This window comes from Petaurus breviceps, unplaced genomic scaffold, assembly GCF_028583685.1.
Source record: "Petaurus breviceps papuanus isolate PSGF00001 unplaced genomic scaffold, PetGlider_PUasm1.0 98, whole genome shotgun sequence".
NCBI classification, from domain to species: domain Eukaryota; kingdom Metazoa; phylum Chordata; class Mammalia; order Diprotodontia; family Petauridae; genus Petaurus; species Petaurus breviceps.
In genome coordinates, this window is record NW_027187460.1 from 17,918,348 (window position 1) to 17,938,537 (window position 20,190).

The 20,190-nt window shown below is 37.7% G+C and overlaps 1 protein-coding gene across 2 annotated transcripts in view; it reads left to right on the forward strand.

Moving 5' to 3' along the window:
* The window catches only part of TMEM71 (transmembrane protein 71), a 57,983-nt gene that overhangs the window by 21,856 nt on the left and 15,937 nt on the right, over positions 1 to 20,190 (forward strand). For both annotated transcript variants that reach the window (XM_069081314.1, XM_069081313.1), the window contains exons 6-8: positions 4,440 to 4,624; positions 13,724 to 13,909; positions 19,046 to 19,121. In XM_069081314.1, the coding sequence (XP_068937415.1) occupies positions 4,440 to 4,624; positions 13,724 to 13,909; positions 19,046 to 19,121 (447 nt within the window). The remainder of the gene's footprint in view (positions 1 to 4,439; positions 4,625 to 13,723; positions 13,910 to 19,045; positions 19,122 to 20,190) is intronic.

Below are 20,190 nucleotides of genomic sequence, written 5' to 3' on the forward strand. Positions count from 1 at the left end.
TGTTTAATAAATGCTTTTTCATTGACTGATTCATTCATACATGAAGCTCTTTAGATGCCCCTTTATTGTTTAATAAATGCTTTTTCATTGACTGATTCATTCATACATGAAGCTCTTTAGATGCCCCTTTTGGTGAATGCCACTGTAACCCATTGCTTAAAGTTACAGATACTTCAGGCACTTCTCAGTGAGATCCATGACTGTTTAGATGAAATTGGTTTAACGACCCATGTAGGAAAAACCAAGTGTATTAAGAACACTTCCGTTATGTGAAATTCAGTTCAAGTCAACAAGTGTTTATAAGTGTTTGCTGCGTACCACATTCTGTATTAAGTGCTGGGGATATAAAGATGAAAATAAAACTGTCTCTGCCCTCGAGAAGCTTACAGTTTATAGAGGGAAGTGGGGTTCTATACACATAGAAAAGTAATACAAAATATGTAAAATGTAATTTAATTATACTTTAGATACAGTTACATGTATATATAAACAGGAATAATATGGACATATAGTCAGTAGACAAGCATTTATTAAGTATCTACTATGTGACAAGGATTGTTAATCTATGAAGATAAAAAGAAAGTCCCTATCCTCAGGAGGCTTGCAATTCAATGTGTAAATAAATGTATTCATATAAGATATATACAAAGTAAGTGGAAAGTAATCTTCCAAGGAAGGCTGAATGCATTATACATTGTTGGGGGGGGTACCCTTTGATTGCGTTTCCCTCTATCCCCATTTGAACATGCTTGCTTGCCATTTGTGATGACCAACCACATTGAAGCTTGGGAGGACAATTATGGGGAGAGTTAGCTTCCAACCATGTAGGACTCATTTGGGGTTATCCCCTAATTGGCTGCTGAGTTGGAACTCCATAGATATACTAAAGACATGACTTGCCCTTGGCCTATCCTAACTGGCTTCCTTGTGACTTCAAAACATAAGCAAGTGTCCCTGGAGAGTCAGTGGCTGACAACTGGGGAGAGCATGCCAACAGGATTAGTCACCCCTTTTCTAGCTCAATAGTCAATTAAGAGATTCAATGCAATGATGAATCATACATGTCAAGAAGCTGGTCCCTAAGCGTCCATATGGTCACCAGAAATGACCTGAGCATCCTCCAAAAAGGAGGTAGGGGGAAGAGCACCCAGTACACCCACAGATAATACAAAGCAAATAGGGGGTGGGGGCACAGACTATGGAATTAGTTTATCAGTCCCTGTCTCATGACAGCTATTGAATATGCACAATAAAATGAGCTTAAAATTGACTAGGAGGAAAAAAATAGGCTTGATTGTTTTTTGGAAATTGTCTTTTGGAACCTCAAGCTGTTCTTTGTCACAAAAGTCCATCTTTTAGCACTAGTAATTTTCCAGTGATATAATATAGCTACAAATCACGGAATACTACAATCTCTTGAGAAACCAACGTTGTGGGCAACCCTAAGAAAAAATAAGCATATGGTGATACTGGTGGGGTGGGTTGTAAGCAGGTTACAATATATTATGAATAATTATATTAATGAATGAAAAGCATTTATTAAGCACTTGCTATGTACCAAGCACTGTGTCAGGCACTGGGAATAAAAATGCAAAAGCAAGACAGCCCCTGCTCTCAAGGAGCATATGTTTTAATGGGGGAGACAACAGATATAGGGCAACAAAGTCCATGAAAGGAAGTTAAGGTCTGGGAAGTCACAAAGATGGTAAGTAGAACAATAAGTCAATCCATTGGTATGTCCTTTCCAGAACTAATGTTATTTGATTATAATTCTCAGAGTAAGAGGTGGAAGGGGGGAGGGAGGATTTGCATTTAAGGAGCAGTAGAATGGATATTATCTAGGAAAAGAATGACTGGGGGAAAAAAGGTGAGATAGTCCAGTAGTAATAGATGGTCCAAAAAATAGAGGGGTATCTATGGAAAAGGTCAGAAAATCCAGAGGAAACCCTTCAGTCCATTTGTTGGATTCTCAAGGAAGGATTTACGGTAGAACATGGCTAAGAATCACATAGGATAAGAAGACATAAACTGGTTGCCATATGAACCACTGGAGGAAGTATACATATCAGATTGTGAGTCATTGGAGAACTGAAACCATAGAGACTTAAAGTCTGCCAGCTGTGTTACCAACACTTGCTGTCAGTCACTGTAAGGATCCAAATAAAATATCTTAGATGCTTCAGCACAATCCATCTTTATGACTCTGAAGTAAGAATTCCATATTCATGTATGTGGTCTTTCATCTGTGTTGCTGATGGACAGAAAAGTAATAGTAATAACATTTATATTTGTAAAAACACCTTCACAAGTGTCATTTTATTTGATTCCTAGAAAACTAGATTCCTATAGGTCATCAAGTTTAGTCCTCTGCCCAGCAGATGAACTTCTGTTGTTCAGTTGTTTTTTTCAGTCATGTCTGACTTTCCTTGACCCCATTTGGGATTTTCTTGGCAAAGATACTGAAGTGGTTTGTCATTTCCTTCTCCAGATCATTTTACAAATGAAGAACCAAGGCAAACAGGGTTAACTGACTTGCCCAGGGTCACATAGTTAATAAGTGTCTGAGGCCAGATTTGAACTCACAAAGATGAGTCTTCTCTAGACCCAGCACTCTATCCACTGCACCATCTAACTTTTAATAACAACCTTGGCAAGAAATTACCTCACCCTTTCTCAAAGACAGTGACTCTGTGTGGTCAATAGGTCTTACAATATTGGCTCCATTTTATAGGTGGAGAAACTGAGGGTCAGAGAGTTTGAAGTCACAGGATTATAAGGGACCTCAGAGGTTATCTAATCCAATCTGTATGCAACCAGAGACCCATTCTACTACATCCCTGACCAGTGGCCATTCAGTCTTCTTTTGATAAGATTCCAGATAGGGTGAAACCCAGTACTTCCAGAGGCAGCCCACTCTGCTTTTCAATAGGTCAAGTTGTCAGGAAGTTTTCTCTTACATTCAGCCAAAATTGGCTTCTCTACAATCTCCACCCATTGTTCCTAGTTCTGGCCTCTAAATCTAATTCCTCTTCTACATGACAGCCCTTCAAATTCTTGAAGTGACTCCTCCAAGGTAACTCAATGAGTAAGCAGAGGGATAAGTAGAGGGACTGGGACTCTAACCTAGTTTTAAAATTGGTAGTCTTGTTTTCTCTCTCTCTATAAAACTCTACTCCTATACGGCAGGTGTGAAACCTTTATCCATTGACAATTTGTAAAGTTCTCATGTATGTAGTAAATGGAGGCTGAATATACTATAGCCACCCCATCTCCAGGGATTTTCACTGGCTGTCCCCCTTGCCTAGAATTTTCTCCTTCTTAATCTTCATCTCCCTTACTTCCTTCAAATCCCAAGTAAAACCCAGTCTTCTACAAAACTCCTGCTCTATCCTCCGTAATGCTGGCACCTTTCCTCTGTTGATGCCTTTCTATATTTTGGTTGTACCATAGTTGTTTTCATGTTTTTTCCCCAACTAGATGGTAAGCTCCTTGAGAGCAGGTACTGTCTTTTTGTCGTTCTTTGTATCCCTAGTACTTGTTGACAGACTAACTGAATATAGGTTACACTCTGGTTTTGGGACAAGAGGACAGAGTTAATAATCAATCAGTCAACAAGCATACATCTAAACTAGTTCTAAAATTGGTAGTCTTGTGCTCTCTGCCCCTATAAAACTCTACTTCTGTATGGCAGGTGTGAAACCTTTATCCATGGACTATTTGTAATGTTCTCACATGTGTAGTAAATGGAGACTGCATGATATTACACACACAATTTATTGTGTGTCATACACTATGCTAAGTTCTTGGAATACCAAGAAAGACACAGTTTCTGATCTGGGTGAACTCACATTATAATAGGGGAGAAAACTTGCAAACATTTATGTACCTACCAGGGAGAAGGTGGTTGGTACAGAGGGAGAGGACTGATGGGGAAAGGCTTCTTACAGAAGATGAGGTTTGAGATGAGTATTAAATGGAGCTAGGGAATCACAGTCAGCAGAGGAGAGGAGGAAGATCATTCCAGGTATGGGGAATAGCTAGAGAGAATACCTGGAGCTGAGAGATGGAGTGTCTTGCTGATGGAACAACCAGGAAGCCAATGTCCAGATGAGACACTGGATCAGTCTCACAGATTACATAGAGGGGACCAAAGTATAAGAAGCCTAGAAAGATAGGGAAGGGCCAGGTAATGAAGGGTTTTAGATGCCAAACAGGATTTTATATTTTATTCTGGAGGTTAAAGGGAGCCCTGTTTTATAGAATGGAATGACATGGTCAGACCTGCACTTTAGAAAAATAGCCTTGGTAGTCAAGTGGAGAATGGATTAGAGTTGGGAGAGATTTAAAGCAGAGAGACCAACAAGAAGTCTTTTGCAATGGTCTAGGTGTGAGGTGGTAAGACTCAGATAGATCACTTTGTCCTCCATTTTTTTTCCCAGAATATTCAGGAAAAAGAAGAAAATTCGCCGTTCTCTCTCTGAGCTGTTCAATCTCAGTGCCTCTAGCCCTTGGCTTCGTCAAGGTGTTTTTAGTGATATGGACTCTTCCCCAGGAGAAGATGTTTGGATTGAAGGAGCCAGTAATCTTGAGGATGTTTATCAGTTATACAAGGATGGTAATCGAGGTACTCTCTTTTTTTTTCCCCTCTCTCTCAATCTCTCTTATCTCCCATCTCTTCTTATTTTCCCTGCCACATACAAACATGCCTTATTTTTCCCAGATTAAAAATAAATTCTACCTGGAGTCATATCAATCCCTCAAGTTATCATCATATATCTCTCCTGTTGTCCATAGCCAAAGTCCTCTAATAAAGTCATTTAAACTTGCCTTCATTTCCCCACCTTTCACTCACTTCTCAACCCATACCAAAAAGGCTTCTGATCCCCAATCCTACTACTCTACTGAAATTTATCCCTAAAATTATCAATAATCTCTTAATCACTAAATTTGATATCTCCTTCTCAGTCCTCATGTTTCTTGACCTCTTCATACCTTCTAATACTGTTTGGTCACTTCTCCTCTTGGATACTCTTTCCTCCTGAAGCTTTTATGATGCTCCTTTCAGGTTTTCCTCTTACCTGTCAGATCTCTTCTTAGTTGTTTTTTTTTCTAGATCATCAACCATGCCCCATCCCCAGCAAAAATGGTACCCCTATCAGAGATGGTACCAACAAGGCTCTGTCCTGGGCCCTGTTCTCTTTTCTATATTACCTTTTGGTAAACTTATTGGTTCCCTTAGGTTTAATAATTATTTCTATATATAGGAATCACAAATCTATATATATCTAATTTCTCTTCTCAGATCCATGGTCATATCATCAACTTCTTTTGATGTTCTATCTCATAAAGTATTCAAAATGGAACTTCTGATATTCCCTACTAAATATGTCTCACATGCAAACTTCCCCTATTTCTGTGGAGGGCACCAGAATCCTCATAGCACCCAGGTTTGCCTCCTTGGGATTATCCTTGAATCTTCACTTTCCTTTACCTCCATAGCAAATCAATTGTCAGTTCTATTTAGTCTACCTCTATAATACCTTTCATATATGGATCCTTCTCTCCACTGCTATGGTCAATTTCCTAGTTCTGGTTCTAATCATCTCTTGCCTTAACTATTATACTAACCTCCTAATTGATCTCCCTATTTCTACTCTCCTCTCCAGCCCATCCTTCACACAACAGTTGAAATACTCTTTCTAATACTAAGGTATGACCATTTCATTCACTTCTTTGGTGACTTGTTATTATAAAATACAACCTCTTTGGTATTAAAAGCATTTCTTGATTTAACCCATCTCTAGCTTTATTTTCTAGTCTTATTTATCATTATTTCCCTTTGCACACTCTACATTTCAATGAAAATTACTTACTTGTTCTTCCCTAAAGTCTGTGTTCCATATTCCAATTTTACATAGTTGTCCCTCATTCCCAGTATGTGGTCCCTCTTCACCACTGCCTAGTAGAATTCTTAATCCTCAAGACTCAACATAACCTCACCAAATCCTATGGAAAGCCTTCGTTGACACTTATTAGCTGTGTGACCCTAGACAAGTTGCTTAACCTCTTTTAGCCTCAGTTTCCTTATTTGTAAAATGGGGATAATAAGATAACATACTCTTAAAGGTTGCTACAAGAATCAAAAGAGATAACATATGTATATATATATGAACATATGTGTATGTATGTATTATGTAAAGCACTTTGCAAACATTAAATTTCTATATAAACATTATCTACTATTATTATTCAGAGTAGAGACTATTTTTTTCCATTTTATGTCACAGTGTCCCTGTACATAAGTGCTTAAAAACTGAAAAATGCATTTACCTCAACTTTCTCAAAGTTTAATACACACTCTCTTATATGCAGCACAATAGTGTTAATAATGTCTGGAAATTTGATATTTTATATATCCCCATAGGATGTTGTATGGTGTGATAATAATAACTACTATTGATAGAGAGTCTTTAGGTTTGCAAAACACTTTACAAATATTACCTTATTTGATCTTCACAGCAGCCCTAGGAAGCAGGTGCTATTATTATTCCCACTTTTCAGATGAGGAAACTAAAGCAGACAGAGGTTAAATGACTTGCCCAGGATCACAAGTGTCTGGGGCTGGATTTTTAAGTCAGATTTCCTGTCTCCAGGTCCAACACCCTATCTACTTCTCCACCTACCTACTTGATACAGTTGATAGAGTCTTGGATCTGAATTTGTGTTTCGACTTTGCCACCACCAGCTACATAGAAATCACCTTAGAGGCCATTTGTACTAACTTTCCATTCCAAGGGGAATTCTTTACTGAAAAATGACATAATGTCCCTTATGGCTCATCATTCAATATCTGCTCAAATATTTCCAGGGTCAGGGAATTCATTGACTCCTTATTTCCAACCGCTCTTTAGGAAGTTTTTATACACGTTGAACCAAAATCTACCTATTCATAACTTATGTAATAATTCCAGTCTGAATAACCAGGACCCTCTAGAACAATCCCATTTCTTCTATACAACAGCTCTTTAGACATATGAAGATTGCTTTCATGTCTCTCTTTAACTTTCTTTTCTCTTGTCCCCATTTAGTATGTCTAAACAATTTGAGAGCAATTTATCTCTAGCAATGAAGGACATGCAAAAAGTGCCTTATTATACTTCTCATGACTTTGGATTACTCTTAAGTAAGATACTTCCAACTGCAGCTCTCAGGAAATCAGCCATTAGTTAACAAGGGCATGAAGCACATGAAGGTCTCTTATCACAGATGTCAATTTTAATCAGATTTTTCCTAGCCTTGTTTTCTAGCACTATGAAAGATCACATCTTCCACCATTATTTCCACCCCCTATATATCTATGTACACACATATGCATACACACACACACACACACACACACACACACATATATATATATGCTAGCTCAAGGCCTCAAAATAAACAACCAGAATGAAATGCATTTGTTTATTTTTTCCCTATGCTGCAGATGCAATCAAAAATTATTTCCTGACAATTTTCCCCCTGCTTCAATTTTTCTTCTCTGATTTTTTTTTGGTAATATCCTCAGTTCACCCCTTTCCCAGTTGCATTGAAAAATCACTTTGCCTTGTTAGTTTCAATTCATTCTTCATCTCTTGTGTTTTGCATTCCCTCAACCTTTTTAATACAGAGATGCAGGATGGGGGGGGGGAGAGAGAGAGAGAGAGAGAGAGAGAGAGAGAGAGAGAGAGAGAGAGAGAGAATCATGAGCTTGTGAGGGAAGGAGGGAGGCTGGATTTGTACACTGGTTACTGAATAGGAAACCTTGCTTTTGTTTGAGACTATGACACTAAAGTGCATGTAACCATAGTTATTTCACATTGCCTCAATACTGGTGCTTTAATTTCCCCACCTTTAAAATGGGATACCATATCTCCTATTGCACCTTTACTATGAAGAGGGAAATGTGTCAGACAAACCAATTAAGCAACTTAGCATAATAGAAAGAACACTGAACTTGTAGTCAGAAAACTTGGGTTCAAATTCCAGTTTTGTCACTTACTGGCTCTATGACATTGGGCAGATATTTCACCCCTCTGAGCTCCTGTTTCCTCATCTGCAAAATGAAGGTTTATAAAATGAAATTAATTGAAGTTGAGTTGAAATGAAATAAGGAAGAAAAAGAGGGGTATATTTAAAGAGACTAATTTGGAGAATCAGCGACTGCTCCAAAAGCTCAGATTTTATGAGGTTACACACAAGAGATGGAAACAAGGTCATGTAACTTGTCTGAACTCTTGAAGAAATATTGGGGATTAGGGTCTGTCCTTGCAGAATGGTCCACAGATGACCCCCCATCCCTAAATTCTAGTAATCTAAATAAATTTGACAAGGAATACTAACCTACAGTTTAGTAGGCAACGGGATTGTATGCAAAGGATGCTGAATTTGGAGTCTGAAGACCCGGGTTTGAGCTCTGGCTTGGACACTTATCTGCAGGATCTTGGCCAAGTTCTTTAATCCCTCTAGACTTTAGGCTCCACCTCGTAAAATGAAGGAGTTGAACTAGATTATCTCTCAGGTACATTCCAGCTCTAAATCTGTGTTCCCATAATCTTGAATACAACTTCTACCAACTCCTTCATATCATGATACTTCACTTAGATTATTGTACTAATTTTCTACGGTGTTTCCCCGATAATAAGACCTATCCTGAAAATAAGCCCTATTGAGATTGCTACTGTAGTGAAGGTGATCCCTTGCGCTACACGCTACATTACGGTACCCTCTGTATGCACCCTTCCCCTCTCCCAGCCACCCCCGCCCCGTGAAACTCACGCCGCGCTCCGAGCTGCATCCAATCAGAGCTGCAGCAGTGAGCGCGTCATCCTGTTCTTCCCCAGTGATTTGCTTATTGAATAAAGGTACATTTTTTTGTTCACATTTACCAGTTTATTAAAATTGCTGTCAATGTTCATTAAAATAAGCCCTCCCTGAAAATAAGCCCTCTGGTGTTTTTCTGTCCAAAAAAAATAATAAGACAGTGTCTTATTGTCGGGGGAAACACGGTATATATTTCTCATTAGACCTTGAGCTCCTTTCACTTCTTCAGATAGATATGCAAGTGTATCTCAGAAAAACAAAATGTCTTTTATTTCACTAAAGTATCTCCTATGGGTTTCGAGCAGACTATAGGTTTGCTCCTATAATTTTACAAAATCAAATATAATAAAATCATGGAATTTAAGAGTTGGAAGGAACCACAGTGGCCATCTAGTTCAACCTATATACACTATAAAAATTTCTACCATAACATACCCAGCAACTGGCTGTCTAGCTTCTGTTTGAAGACATCTGAGGAGAAGGGATCCTGTCACATACTGAGGAAGTTCATTCTTCAAAAATGGAATGGACAGATGAATACAAAAGAATGACACAATCCAGTAAGAATAGTGCTAGGAATGCCTAAAGCCTAGAGTGAGCTGGGACTTGTAAGAGATGCTATGAAAAAACTTTTTTTTTTTTAAAGAAAACTATGTTAGGTGCAAGAAATAAAAATGAAGTGATGGGTCTTTTGACTACTTTACCATGGAATAATAGTAATAGATGAAAGAGAAGGCAGGGAATGACTCAATTCCTTTTGTTTTCTCTATCAAGGATGATTTTCAGAAAGAGAATAAAATGGTTAATAGACAACTAAAATCCAAAATAAGTGAGGAGATGGCAAGAAAGCACCTCGCTATATATTTTATGAGTTCAAGTTACCTGGTTCAGAGAGTTCCATCCCAGGATACAAAAGCAACTTGAAGAGGTGATGGTTGAATCACTGCTGAATCATGCTGGTGACTTTTAAGAATGAAAGAGGCGCCAAAGAAAAAGAACAGGAAAATGTTCATTTAAAATAAAATAGTGGGAAGGAGAAAAATAAAACAAACCTGTTAGTGAGTTTATGAGTAGCATTGTAAAATAGCTTATTAGAAGAATGGTTTATGAACATTTAGAAAGTGATGAGATAAGAGCCAACATAGATTAATCAAGAGTAAGTCACTGTGGGCCAACCAACCTCATTTCCTTTTTGACAAGGTCATTAAACTATTTGATCTAAGGGGATACCATACGCATAATAAAACTGCATTTTGGAAAAACCCCCAAATAAAACAAAAACTCAGTATTATATTCATGGCAAAGTAGAACAATGTGAACTGGATGATAAATGAAGTTAGGTAACTTCAGAATTGGTTGAAAATTGGACTGAAAGAGTGATAATGATTGAAGTGATGTTAACCTTGAGGAAGATATTTGTGGATTTTGATGGAACCTAGTTTTTAGCCCTTTGTTGTTCAACATTTTTATAAATGATTTGGATGAAGTGTTACATGGTATACTTAACAGATTGGGTCAGGGAGCAAAGCTTGAAGAGGAAGCTGAAATAGCAGAACCACATTCTGAAAAGACCTCAGCAGGTCTGTATAAAGAACCCAATCTAACAAGACGGAATTTGGTGGGCAGACACATAAAGTTCAGCACTGAGGTGCTGGAAGCCATAAGATCATAGGTATTGCACCAGAGGAACCTTGGAGGTTTGGTCCAACTACTTCATTTTACAGTTGAGGAAATAGTCTTAGAGAAGCTAAATGATTTATCCTACATCATGCAGGCAGTATGAGGAAGAGCTGAGGCTTGGGCCCAGATACTCTGACTTCAAATATTGAGCTCTTTTCACTTCACCACCCAAATGAGCTTCAATAGAGTAGAAAAGGGAAGATGCAGGTTGATAGCAGTCTATATGGAGAAGGTCTATGACTTTAATCAGAGGTAAGTTCATTATGAATCACAATTTTGATAAGTTTGCCCAAAAAAAGCTAATGTGATTTTAGGCAGAATTATTTGAAACATAATGCCTAGAACTGGAGAACTGATAGTTCTCTGATGCCTGCTATCTTCTTGGCAACTACCAGAGAGGTCTCTCAAAGCTATTTTATAAGGTGGCATAAGGCAGCTGCATAGAGGGATAGAGTTATGAGGTCTCAGCATGTGTGGACACCTTTTTCTCCTTGACTGCATATATAGATAATCTGGACAAGAATGCTCTAGCCCATGAACACAGATATAACCTTTATGACTTAGAAAAGGTATCTTCTTGTATCAGCCATTGGCTATCAAGTCACCAGAGGAAAACCTTCCACTTCCACAATAGGGAAAATTGGTTCTGTTATTATTGTATTGACTATCAGTTAATAAATATAAATAATGATGAATTTTATTTTTCAGTGATAAAAAGAGAAAAGGGCAAGCTATTTGGCATGAGATACCCACTAATCATATTGTACCAGTTTAGTGAATGGAAATATGTGCAATAGAGAAAGGAAGGAGAAGGAAATAAGCTTTTATATAGCATTCATTATGTGTCTGACACTGTGCTAAGTGCTTTTTAATAGTATTTCATTTAATCCTCACAACAACCCTGTAAAGTAGGAGCTGTTATTATCCTGATTTTACAGTTGAGGAACCCAAGGCATTCAGAAAGAGGTTAAATTACTTGCCCAAGGTCACACAGCTAATAAGTATCTGTGACTGTATTTGAACTCAGGTCTTCCTGAGTCAGTCCAGGGCTCCATCCACTGTGCCACTTAGCTGACTGGTTAGTTTTCTGCTTGGCCACAATGTGTTTCTGTGTATGGAAATAACAAGAAGTAAGATTTTAGCTTAATATAAAGACAAATTCACCAACATGTAGAAATCTTAAAAATGGGATGGATTACTTCAGAAGGATCACCTGGATTCCATACTATAATTAAACATACCTGAAAAGTGAATATCCAAGGAAATAAGTTCTATTATTAGAGGTCTTCAGTACTAATCTGGGTAGTCACTTATCTGTGATGTTGTAGATGTATGCTTGGATGAGGTAATCTCTGAGATCCTTTCCAATTCTGAGATTCCAAAAAATGCTTTAGAACATACCAATATGCAAATCAGTTAGCTAGTTAAAATAATATCACTATGGTTCTTGGAAAATACTTTTCACTCTCAAAATGTTCAGCACTGAGGTTCTGGAAGCCATAAGATCATTGCACTAGAGGAACCTTGGAGGTTTAGTCCAACTACTTCATTTTACAGTTGAGGAAATAGTCTCAGAGAAGTTAAATGATTTATCCTTAGCAGAATTAAGATTAAGTAAGATTAAGATTCTATGAGCTGGTGCTGTAAGCCCTGACTTTATATACATGTAGTCTTTCCATTAACTCCCTATAACATCACCAAGGCAAAGGTGTGAAACCAATACTTTTTCTAGCACACCAAATGAAGAACTTTAAATAGTTTAGAACTTTAGCCTTCATAAAACTGGCACCAACATTTGTATAAGAAAAAGAACAGGGGTGGCTATGCAGCACAGTGAATAGAGCACCGTCCCTGGAGTCAGGAGGACCTAAGTTCAAAACTGGCCTCAGACACTTAACACTTACTAGCTGTGTGGCCTTGGGCAAGTCATTTAGCCACAATTGCCCTGACTCCCCCCCCTCCAAAAAGCAGAAAAAAAGAGAAAAGAACATTATATCAGGTGTCAAAGAAATTGGGTTTGAAATCCAGTTCTTATACTAGGACAAATTACTTTTCTTCCTGGGTCTTGGTTTCTACATCTGTAAAGTGAGAACTTTGGATTTATTAACCTCTAAGTTCTTTCCAGTGGTGATCCCCGTGGTCCTATACAACAGCAATAACAATAATAGGTTTTGTTTTTTGGGAACAGCATCATGAAATAGGATTAAGAAAAAGAAAAGGAGAGAGAAAAGGAATGATTGGAGTGGTATGAGGAAAATTAAGGGAGTATAATGTTTTTGAAGCCATAGGAAGAGAGAGTATTCAATAGGATGGAATGGCCAATCATGTCAATGTCAAAACTTTCAGAGAGGTCAAAGACAAGGAATGAAAAAAATTCCTGATTTGGTCATTAGGCAGTCATTGGTCCCTTTTCAGAGAGCCATTTCAGTGTATAATGGGTATGGAAGTGCTATTTCATGGAGCTGAGGTGATAATGAGTAGTGGGACAGTAATTGCATTAGACAGAAAACCTTTTAAGGGAAATTTATCCATGAATATGGAAAGAGAGAAATAGGTAATTGGATAGATTATAAGAGTTATAGGAAGGCCTTTTTTAGGTTCAGGGAGAATTGATTACATGAATGGGTATGGTGACTGGACAAATTTTCTCCAACCTTCATGTAAGCAGACAACAGTCCTCTAATCCCTCCTGTCCTGCTAATCATTGCACAGTGACTCAGAGTGGAGAGAGGGAAGGAGACAACTCTATGAGCTGGTGCTGTAAGCTTTGACTTTGTATACATGTAGTCTTTCCATTAACTCCCCATAACATCACCAAGGCAATGGTGTGAAACCATCCTTTCCCCTTCTTTCACCTTTTACTCTACCCTTTTGTCATTTCTTTTTTTTCCCTTTGAGACTTTCCTCAGTATTCATTTTAACCTCACTTCTGGATAAAGATGTTGGAGGTAGAAATGATTAGTGTGATTAACAAAGATCCTTTCTTCCTAGGGTTGGGCACGAGCCTGGGTGACCCTCTCTGAATGGTGATGTTCACTGCCATAGTGGTGAATACAAGTGTCCTTTGGGACACCTTTTCTTGTTGGCTTGATTTCACTATAGAGTGTTATGTGACACTTTGTTATGTGTGCCTACACATGTGGGCATGCACATACAACCACAGACTTTGTTTTTCCAACAGGTCATTCTGAGTTTTCTTCTGCATCCGAACCATGGCTGTCAGAAAAACAAACTGAAGAATCTGCTGAAGTCTCATCATCTATCAACGTGGTCCTTCAGCATTCTAAAGAGAATCTGTATGTTGTGCCTTCTCAGTCCCAGCTGATGATTCCAGAACATTTCCAGGAGGGAATTTTACATCATTCAAGTGAGTCAAAAGTTCTCATTTCTCCAAAGTGTCTCATTTTAGTTTGTATTAGTCTACCCCCTTAAGGAAAGCTAAATGGCAGAGTGGATAGAGGGCCCAGCCTGGAGTCAGGAAGACTTGAGTTCAAATCCATCTTCAGACACTTACTTATTAGCTATGTGACCCTTGTCTCTTAACCTTGTTTGCCTCAGTTTCCTCATCTCTAAATGAGAATAATAAAAGTACCTGCCTCTCAGGGTTGTTATAAGGCTCAGAAGAAATAATTGTAAACTGCCCAGCACATAGTAAGTGCTATATAAATGTTAGCCATTAGCTATTACCCCTTAGGAATTCTCCCTCCAAATATACCTTAAATGTACATCATTAGAGAGGGAAAGCGTGGCATGTTAGAGAGCTGACCTTGGGATCAGGAAGACTTGATCTCTAATACATACTGGTTATGGTTCTGGGTAAGCCAGTCAGTCAATCTTCACTGCTTTAGGCAATTTCCTATGACTAAGAAATGCAGAGAATGTGCTGTCCTGCTTTGTAGGAGGAGTTTCCTTAGCTGAGACTCCTCTATATCAATGAAATTACAGATTCATACCCTATCCTCTGTCCTACACATTATTAGATCTGGAAAAGAAGTGAGATGTCAATCAGTCTAAGCTCTCAGTTTACACAAAGATATAAACATATGTTTACATATATATACACATATGTGTTCACATGCATGCATAAAATATGTGTACATATATAATATGTGTATATAATATTATATAATATATACAATATATATAATAATATATAATTGCCTTCCTCCCTTCACTAGAGTAATTTCTTTATCATAGGACCATAGATTTAAAACTGGAAGGGACCTTGGAGGCTATGTATTCAAACCTCTGTATTTTACATGACAGGAAACTGAAAACCAGAGTGGGAAAGTAATTTACACGAGGTCACACAGGTGGTAAGAAGCAGACCTGGGGCTTGAAACCAGGGCTTCTGACTCCTAATGTCTTTTTTCCCTATTCCATGCTACGTTCAGTGTACACCCTCCTGCACAACCCAACTTTAAGGCCTTCCTTATAACAACAAAACCAACCAACCAAAAAAAAAAAAACCAGACAAAAGTAACTGACAAATATAATGTTCTGCACTCAGTCTCCCCTCTTCCCTTCCTCTCTAACCCTAAGAAGGTAAATGTGTTTCATTATTTTTTTCCAGTGGCCAAGATTGGTCATTACAATTAAGCTCTAGGTCTTGTTTTTTGTTTAGACTTATCTTAGCTATTGTGTGTTATTGTGTTATTATCTACTTTGTTCCCTCTGCCTTCCTACAATGAATTAGGAAAAAAAAATCTTTTTCCCTAAAAGTCTTTCCTACCACATAAAGTGTTGCTAGTGTCATTAGTTCAAAGATTATGAACAATTAAGTGAAGTCTTATATAATTCCAAAGTATTTGGACCACTTAACATTGTACTGTGTGTATTTTATCACAACGCCTCCTTACATTGATTATTTCTGTTTGTATATTTTTAACCAATTTTATGATTATGAAGTTAAACCTCAGAATTGTTTTTATTTATACATTTCTTACAATTTGTGATTTGGAACACTTTTTTAGATGACAATTTATAGTTTATAATTTTTCTTTTGAAAACTATTTATAACCTTTCTTACCCACTCATGGCACTTACCCGTTAGGATTTTCTTTTGCAAAAAAATTTAATTTTACATCAAAATTGTCAAAACCATCTTTTTTTGTCTTTGTCTCTATCTCTCATTTAGTGATGATTTTCCCCTTCAACCATAAAACTGAAAAGTACCTCTTTTCATGCCTCTCTGATTTTTTTTTTGTAACATTACCTTTTCTTCAACTCCATTTTTACGGAGGAGTAAAGTAAGGCTCAGGGAGGGGAATTACATATGACCTGAGGTCATACAATGAGTTATTAGTAGAGTTGGGAATTGAGCTCAACTCTCTTGACTCCTAGATCAATTCTCTTTCTACAGCACTATTCTGTCTTCCTAAAAGCTACTCATCTGGAAATAACAACAATTTGCACCCAAATTGTAGAAAACAGGTTTGTTATAAGGGTTGGTCTTATACATAGGTAGCCTGAGTGACTGCCTAGATCGTGTAAGTTTTGAAACTTTAGAAAGCCCTATCATCACTCAAAATTTCCCCTCTCAGCCTATCAAATCAATAAAGTTTATCAATCACCTTCTATGTGCTTGGAGATGGAAATAGATGGGCAAATATTCTAAAGCCAGCCTCAAGGAACCAACATTTTATTGGGGAAGACAACATGCATGTATATCAGCATGTAAGATTTACATAAGGTAATTTTCAGGAAGGGAAAATCTGAAGCCAGGAGTCTTAAGACAAGCTTCATGTAAAAAAAGGTCCTTGGCATTTGAGTTGTGATTTGCAGGGAACTATAATTCTAAGAGATGAAAGCATGGGCACAGCTTGTGAAAAGGCATGGAGACAGGAGAGAAAATGTCATATGTGAAGAACAATTAGAAGATCAATCTGTCTGGAATATACATATATATACACACAAATACATATATGTATGTGTATGTGTGAAGAGTGATATGATATGTAAGAAAGAAAGCCGGAGAGGTAGGTTGGAGACTGTCTATGAGGAGTTTTAAATGTTAAACAGAGGGGTTAGTATTTGATCCTAGAAATAGGAGGAAGCCACTGGAATTCAGCCCCTTATGTGTTAAATAGGCTTTCTAAGTTCACCTGGGAATCTAACTACCATTCCTAATGCTGTTTCATGGGGAAATGTATTCAACTACCAAATGACTGACAATTTTTAAAAATACAATCTATTTTTAAGTTGAGGACCTTTTGTGGTTTCATTTATTTCCTTCCTTCTCCCATCATACCCATCTTGATTTAGATTTGGTCATCAGTGTGTGTGAGTATGTGTATGTGTGTCTGTGTGTGTGTGTGTGTGTGATTGTCTTGTCAAAAGTACTCTCTTATGCCTACATCTGTTATAATCAGTTCCTTCCCCACATAGCTGCCAAATTGGTGCTTGATCACTGAGGACAATTTTGTAGTTGAGCAACGAAATCTGATGTGTTATTATAGTTTGCAGTCCCTTTAAGGGATGGTTATTTCCTTAGAGACTCACAGCAGATGAAGCTACAATCCCCTTTAGTGCTGAAAGATGCCACTCAAAGAAAAATGTTCTGCCTTGACACTTTTTTTTGTCTTTGTCTCTGACTGATTTTGTTACATCTCCTCTTATGTCTGTCACCTCAGACAAACGACTCCCCCTATTTGGGCCTATTTTCGTCATCTATAAAATAAGGATGATATGCATCTAAGTAGCATTCTAGTCCGTATAGGATGTTATTATGGATGTTTTAAGTCATTTTTCAGTTGTGTCCATCTCTCCATGACTCCATTTAGAATTTTCTTGGAGTGTTCTGCTATTTCCTTCTCCAGTTCATTTTTCAGATGAGGAACTGAGGGTTAAGTAACTTGCAAAAGGTTACACAGCTAGTAAGTGTCTGAGGCCTGATTTAGACTCTTGAAGATGAGTCTTCCTGATTCTAAACTCAGTACTCTATCCACTGCATCACATAGCAGCCCATTTTTATAAATATTCTCATGAAAATCTTCCTTCTTGTACCTTGATGCCTGTTGCTATCCATGAAAAGAATCAGCTTTAAAAAGGCAGCAATATAAGACCCCATGCCATCTTGCCTCATAAATTCTGCCTTTTCCAGGGCTATAACCACATAAAACATTTGGGAAGCATTGTGCCATTTGATGGGGCAGCCTATGGCTCAGTGGATAGAGCACTGGGCCTGGAGTCAGGAAGATCTGAGTTCAAATCCAGCCTCAGATACTTCCTAGCAGTGTGACATTAGGTAAGTCGCTTAACTTCAGATTGCCTGACAAAATGGATACATTGCATCCAACGAAGAAAGAAATGGCAAACCATTCCAGTATCTTTTCAAGAAAACCCCAAATGGGATCATTAAAGGTTGAGCATGACTGAAATGACTGAACAACAAGTACCATTTGGTGATTTTTAGACCTCTCCCAGTTACTTTTATTTTTATGTAATCCATAACTATTTCAAAGGGTTTTGATTTTTTTTTTTGTACAGAGCTCTGGTCACTAGGGATGTTGAAGGTGATTAAGTTGATACTTCTAAAGTTCTTTAGGCTTACTTGGGTAAAAAATGTGGAGCATAAAATTGATTTCTTGGTATTTAGCGAAGTTCTTCAAAATAGAAACCATATTAAAAAAACTAAAAACTCTTCAAGGAAAATCATTCATTTTGCCATGTTATAGAGGACTAGCTTATAATAGAGTTCCCAAAGCAAAGGATTGTACCCCAAATGTTAATAGATTGATGTGTCTTAATTCAACAAATTCCAGTTCACCAACATGCATTAATGGCATACTATGTGCCCATCACTGTCCTAGGTGGTATGGAATGTATCTGCATTTAGATAGGACACAATTCCTTCCCTCATAAATTTCCCTAGCAGTGGGCTAGATGATAATGAATGGAGTTTTCCCTCATTGAAAGTCATCAAGCAAAGGCTGATTGCACACTTGTCAGGTATGAATCAATGGGGGTCCTTTCTCTGTATGGGTTGGGTAAGATGGACCCTAAGGTCCCTTCCAAATTTAAAATTCTGTATTTCTCTGAAGTACTCTTTCATTATGATTGCATTACAGAGATACAGAACAAAGTGCTATGTGAGGAGGTTTGAGGGGGAAGATAATTACTAACCAGGAATATCAGGGTAAGCCCGAGGGAGAGAATAGCATTTAATTTGGGATTAAAATTCTAAGTATGACTTCAGTAGGAAAAGGGAAAGTGATATTGCATTCCATGCATTGGAAAGAGTGTGAACAAAGACACAGAAAGGACAAAGCACAAAATGTGTCCAGGGTACAGATGAGATATTTGCAAATAATATTTCCAAAGGAGATTTAAGATTGGGAGAAGGAACATTACAGGTCAAATAATTTAATAATAAACATTTATTATTATTAACCCTTATTAAATTACTATTATTTAATCATTTATAATTTATTATAATAGTTTCAAGACTATTTAATGTTAAGCAATGCTTCTCAATTCTTTTTTTCCCCTCTTTCCCTATTAGAGTCCAGTGCATTTCAAGAGGTCCTTTTCCCAGTAATTGTATTCATAACGTGCTTAGTCATTTCAGCATGTTCAAGGTATTTGCAATTTTAATTTTGTTGTTATTTGATAAGTGATATTTAAATAATGGATATTGAGGCGTGATTTTAGCCATCTGTTCTTGTCCATTCCTGGTTGTAACTTATTGACAAATTAGACATTGCAAGGACAGAGTTCCTTAGAAAAAAAAATGGATCAGAAACTTACTAGTACTTGACATTCTCAGCATCATTGCTCTGAAGGAACCTCTACTTCCAGTTTGGTAAATCACTGGGCTTATTATATGCAGCAAGGAGCAGAAATTTCTTATTGGGCTTGGTGGGGCTGCTCCCAGGTTGTGAGAATGTTTTGGAATTCTGCTGGAGGAATATTATATCAACAAGCTGAGGATAATTTGTTTACAGGCTCCATATCTGTATCTTAGTACACTTGGAGCTCTCAGCTGCTGCCTTGGCAAGTTTGTAATTATACAAAGCTCCCAATGGCTATTTTTTAACTTTTCTACTCCATAAACCTCAAAGACAGAGAGTGAAAATTGCTAAGGGGCTGTCCAGAGTTCTAATATGGCTGGAAGAAACATAGTGGGCTAACTCGGTAGAGAAGTCAGACGAAATGTTTTGTGGCTGATGCACCTAAAAGTAACAAAATCACCCCTGTGATTTAACTGTTTATGGAGGAGAAGTGGTTCTCTCTGGACCTTGGAAGTAATGACTATAAGAACCAACACCAGAGAAAATGATGCTGGTTGCCTATGTTCTCTCTCAGGGGACTGAGGGCTATTTCAGAACTATGAATCGTGGTGCACATTAGAAAGCAGAAAATTTCAGAATTTAGTGCCCCCCCAAAATCTATCTTCCCACTGTCTGGTGATCTAGTCCTTCATTCTTGGTGTTGTGCATTCTATATATCCTAACTTGAGGCTCCTGATATGGGATTGGTATGTTGTCTTCCGTGGTAGGCAAGACCTTCATTTTCTAAAGAACAATTTTATTTTATAAATTAGGTTCAATCAGTCTCACTAAACGTATATGAAGTACCTACTATGTACTAGATACTGTGATAAGCACTGGGGACACAAAGAAATGCAGAACAACAATCTGGACAAGA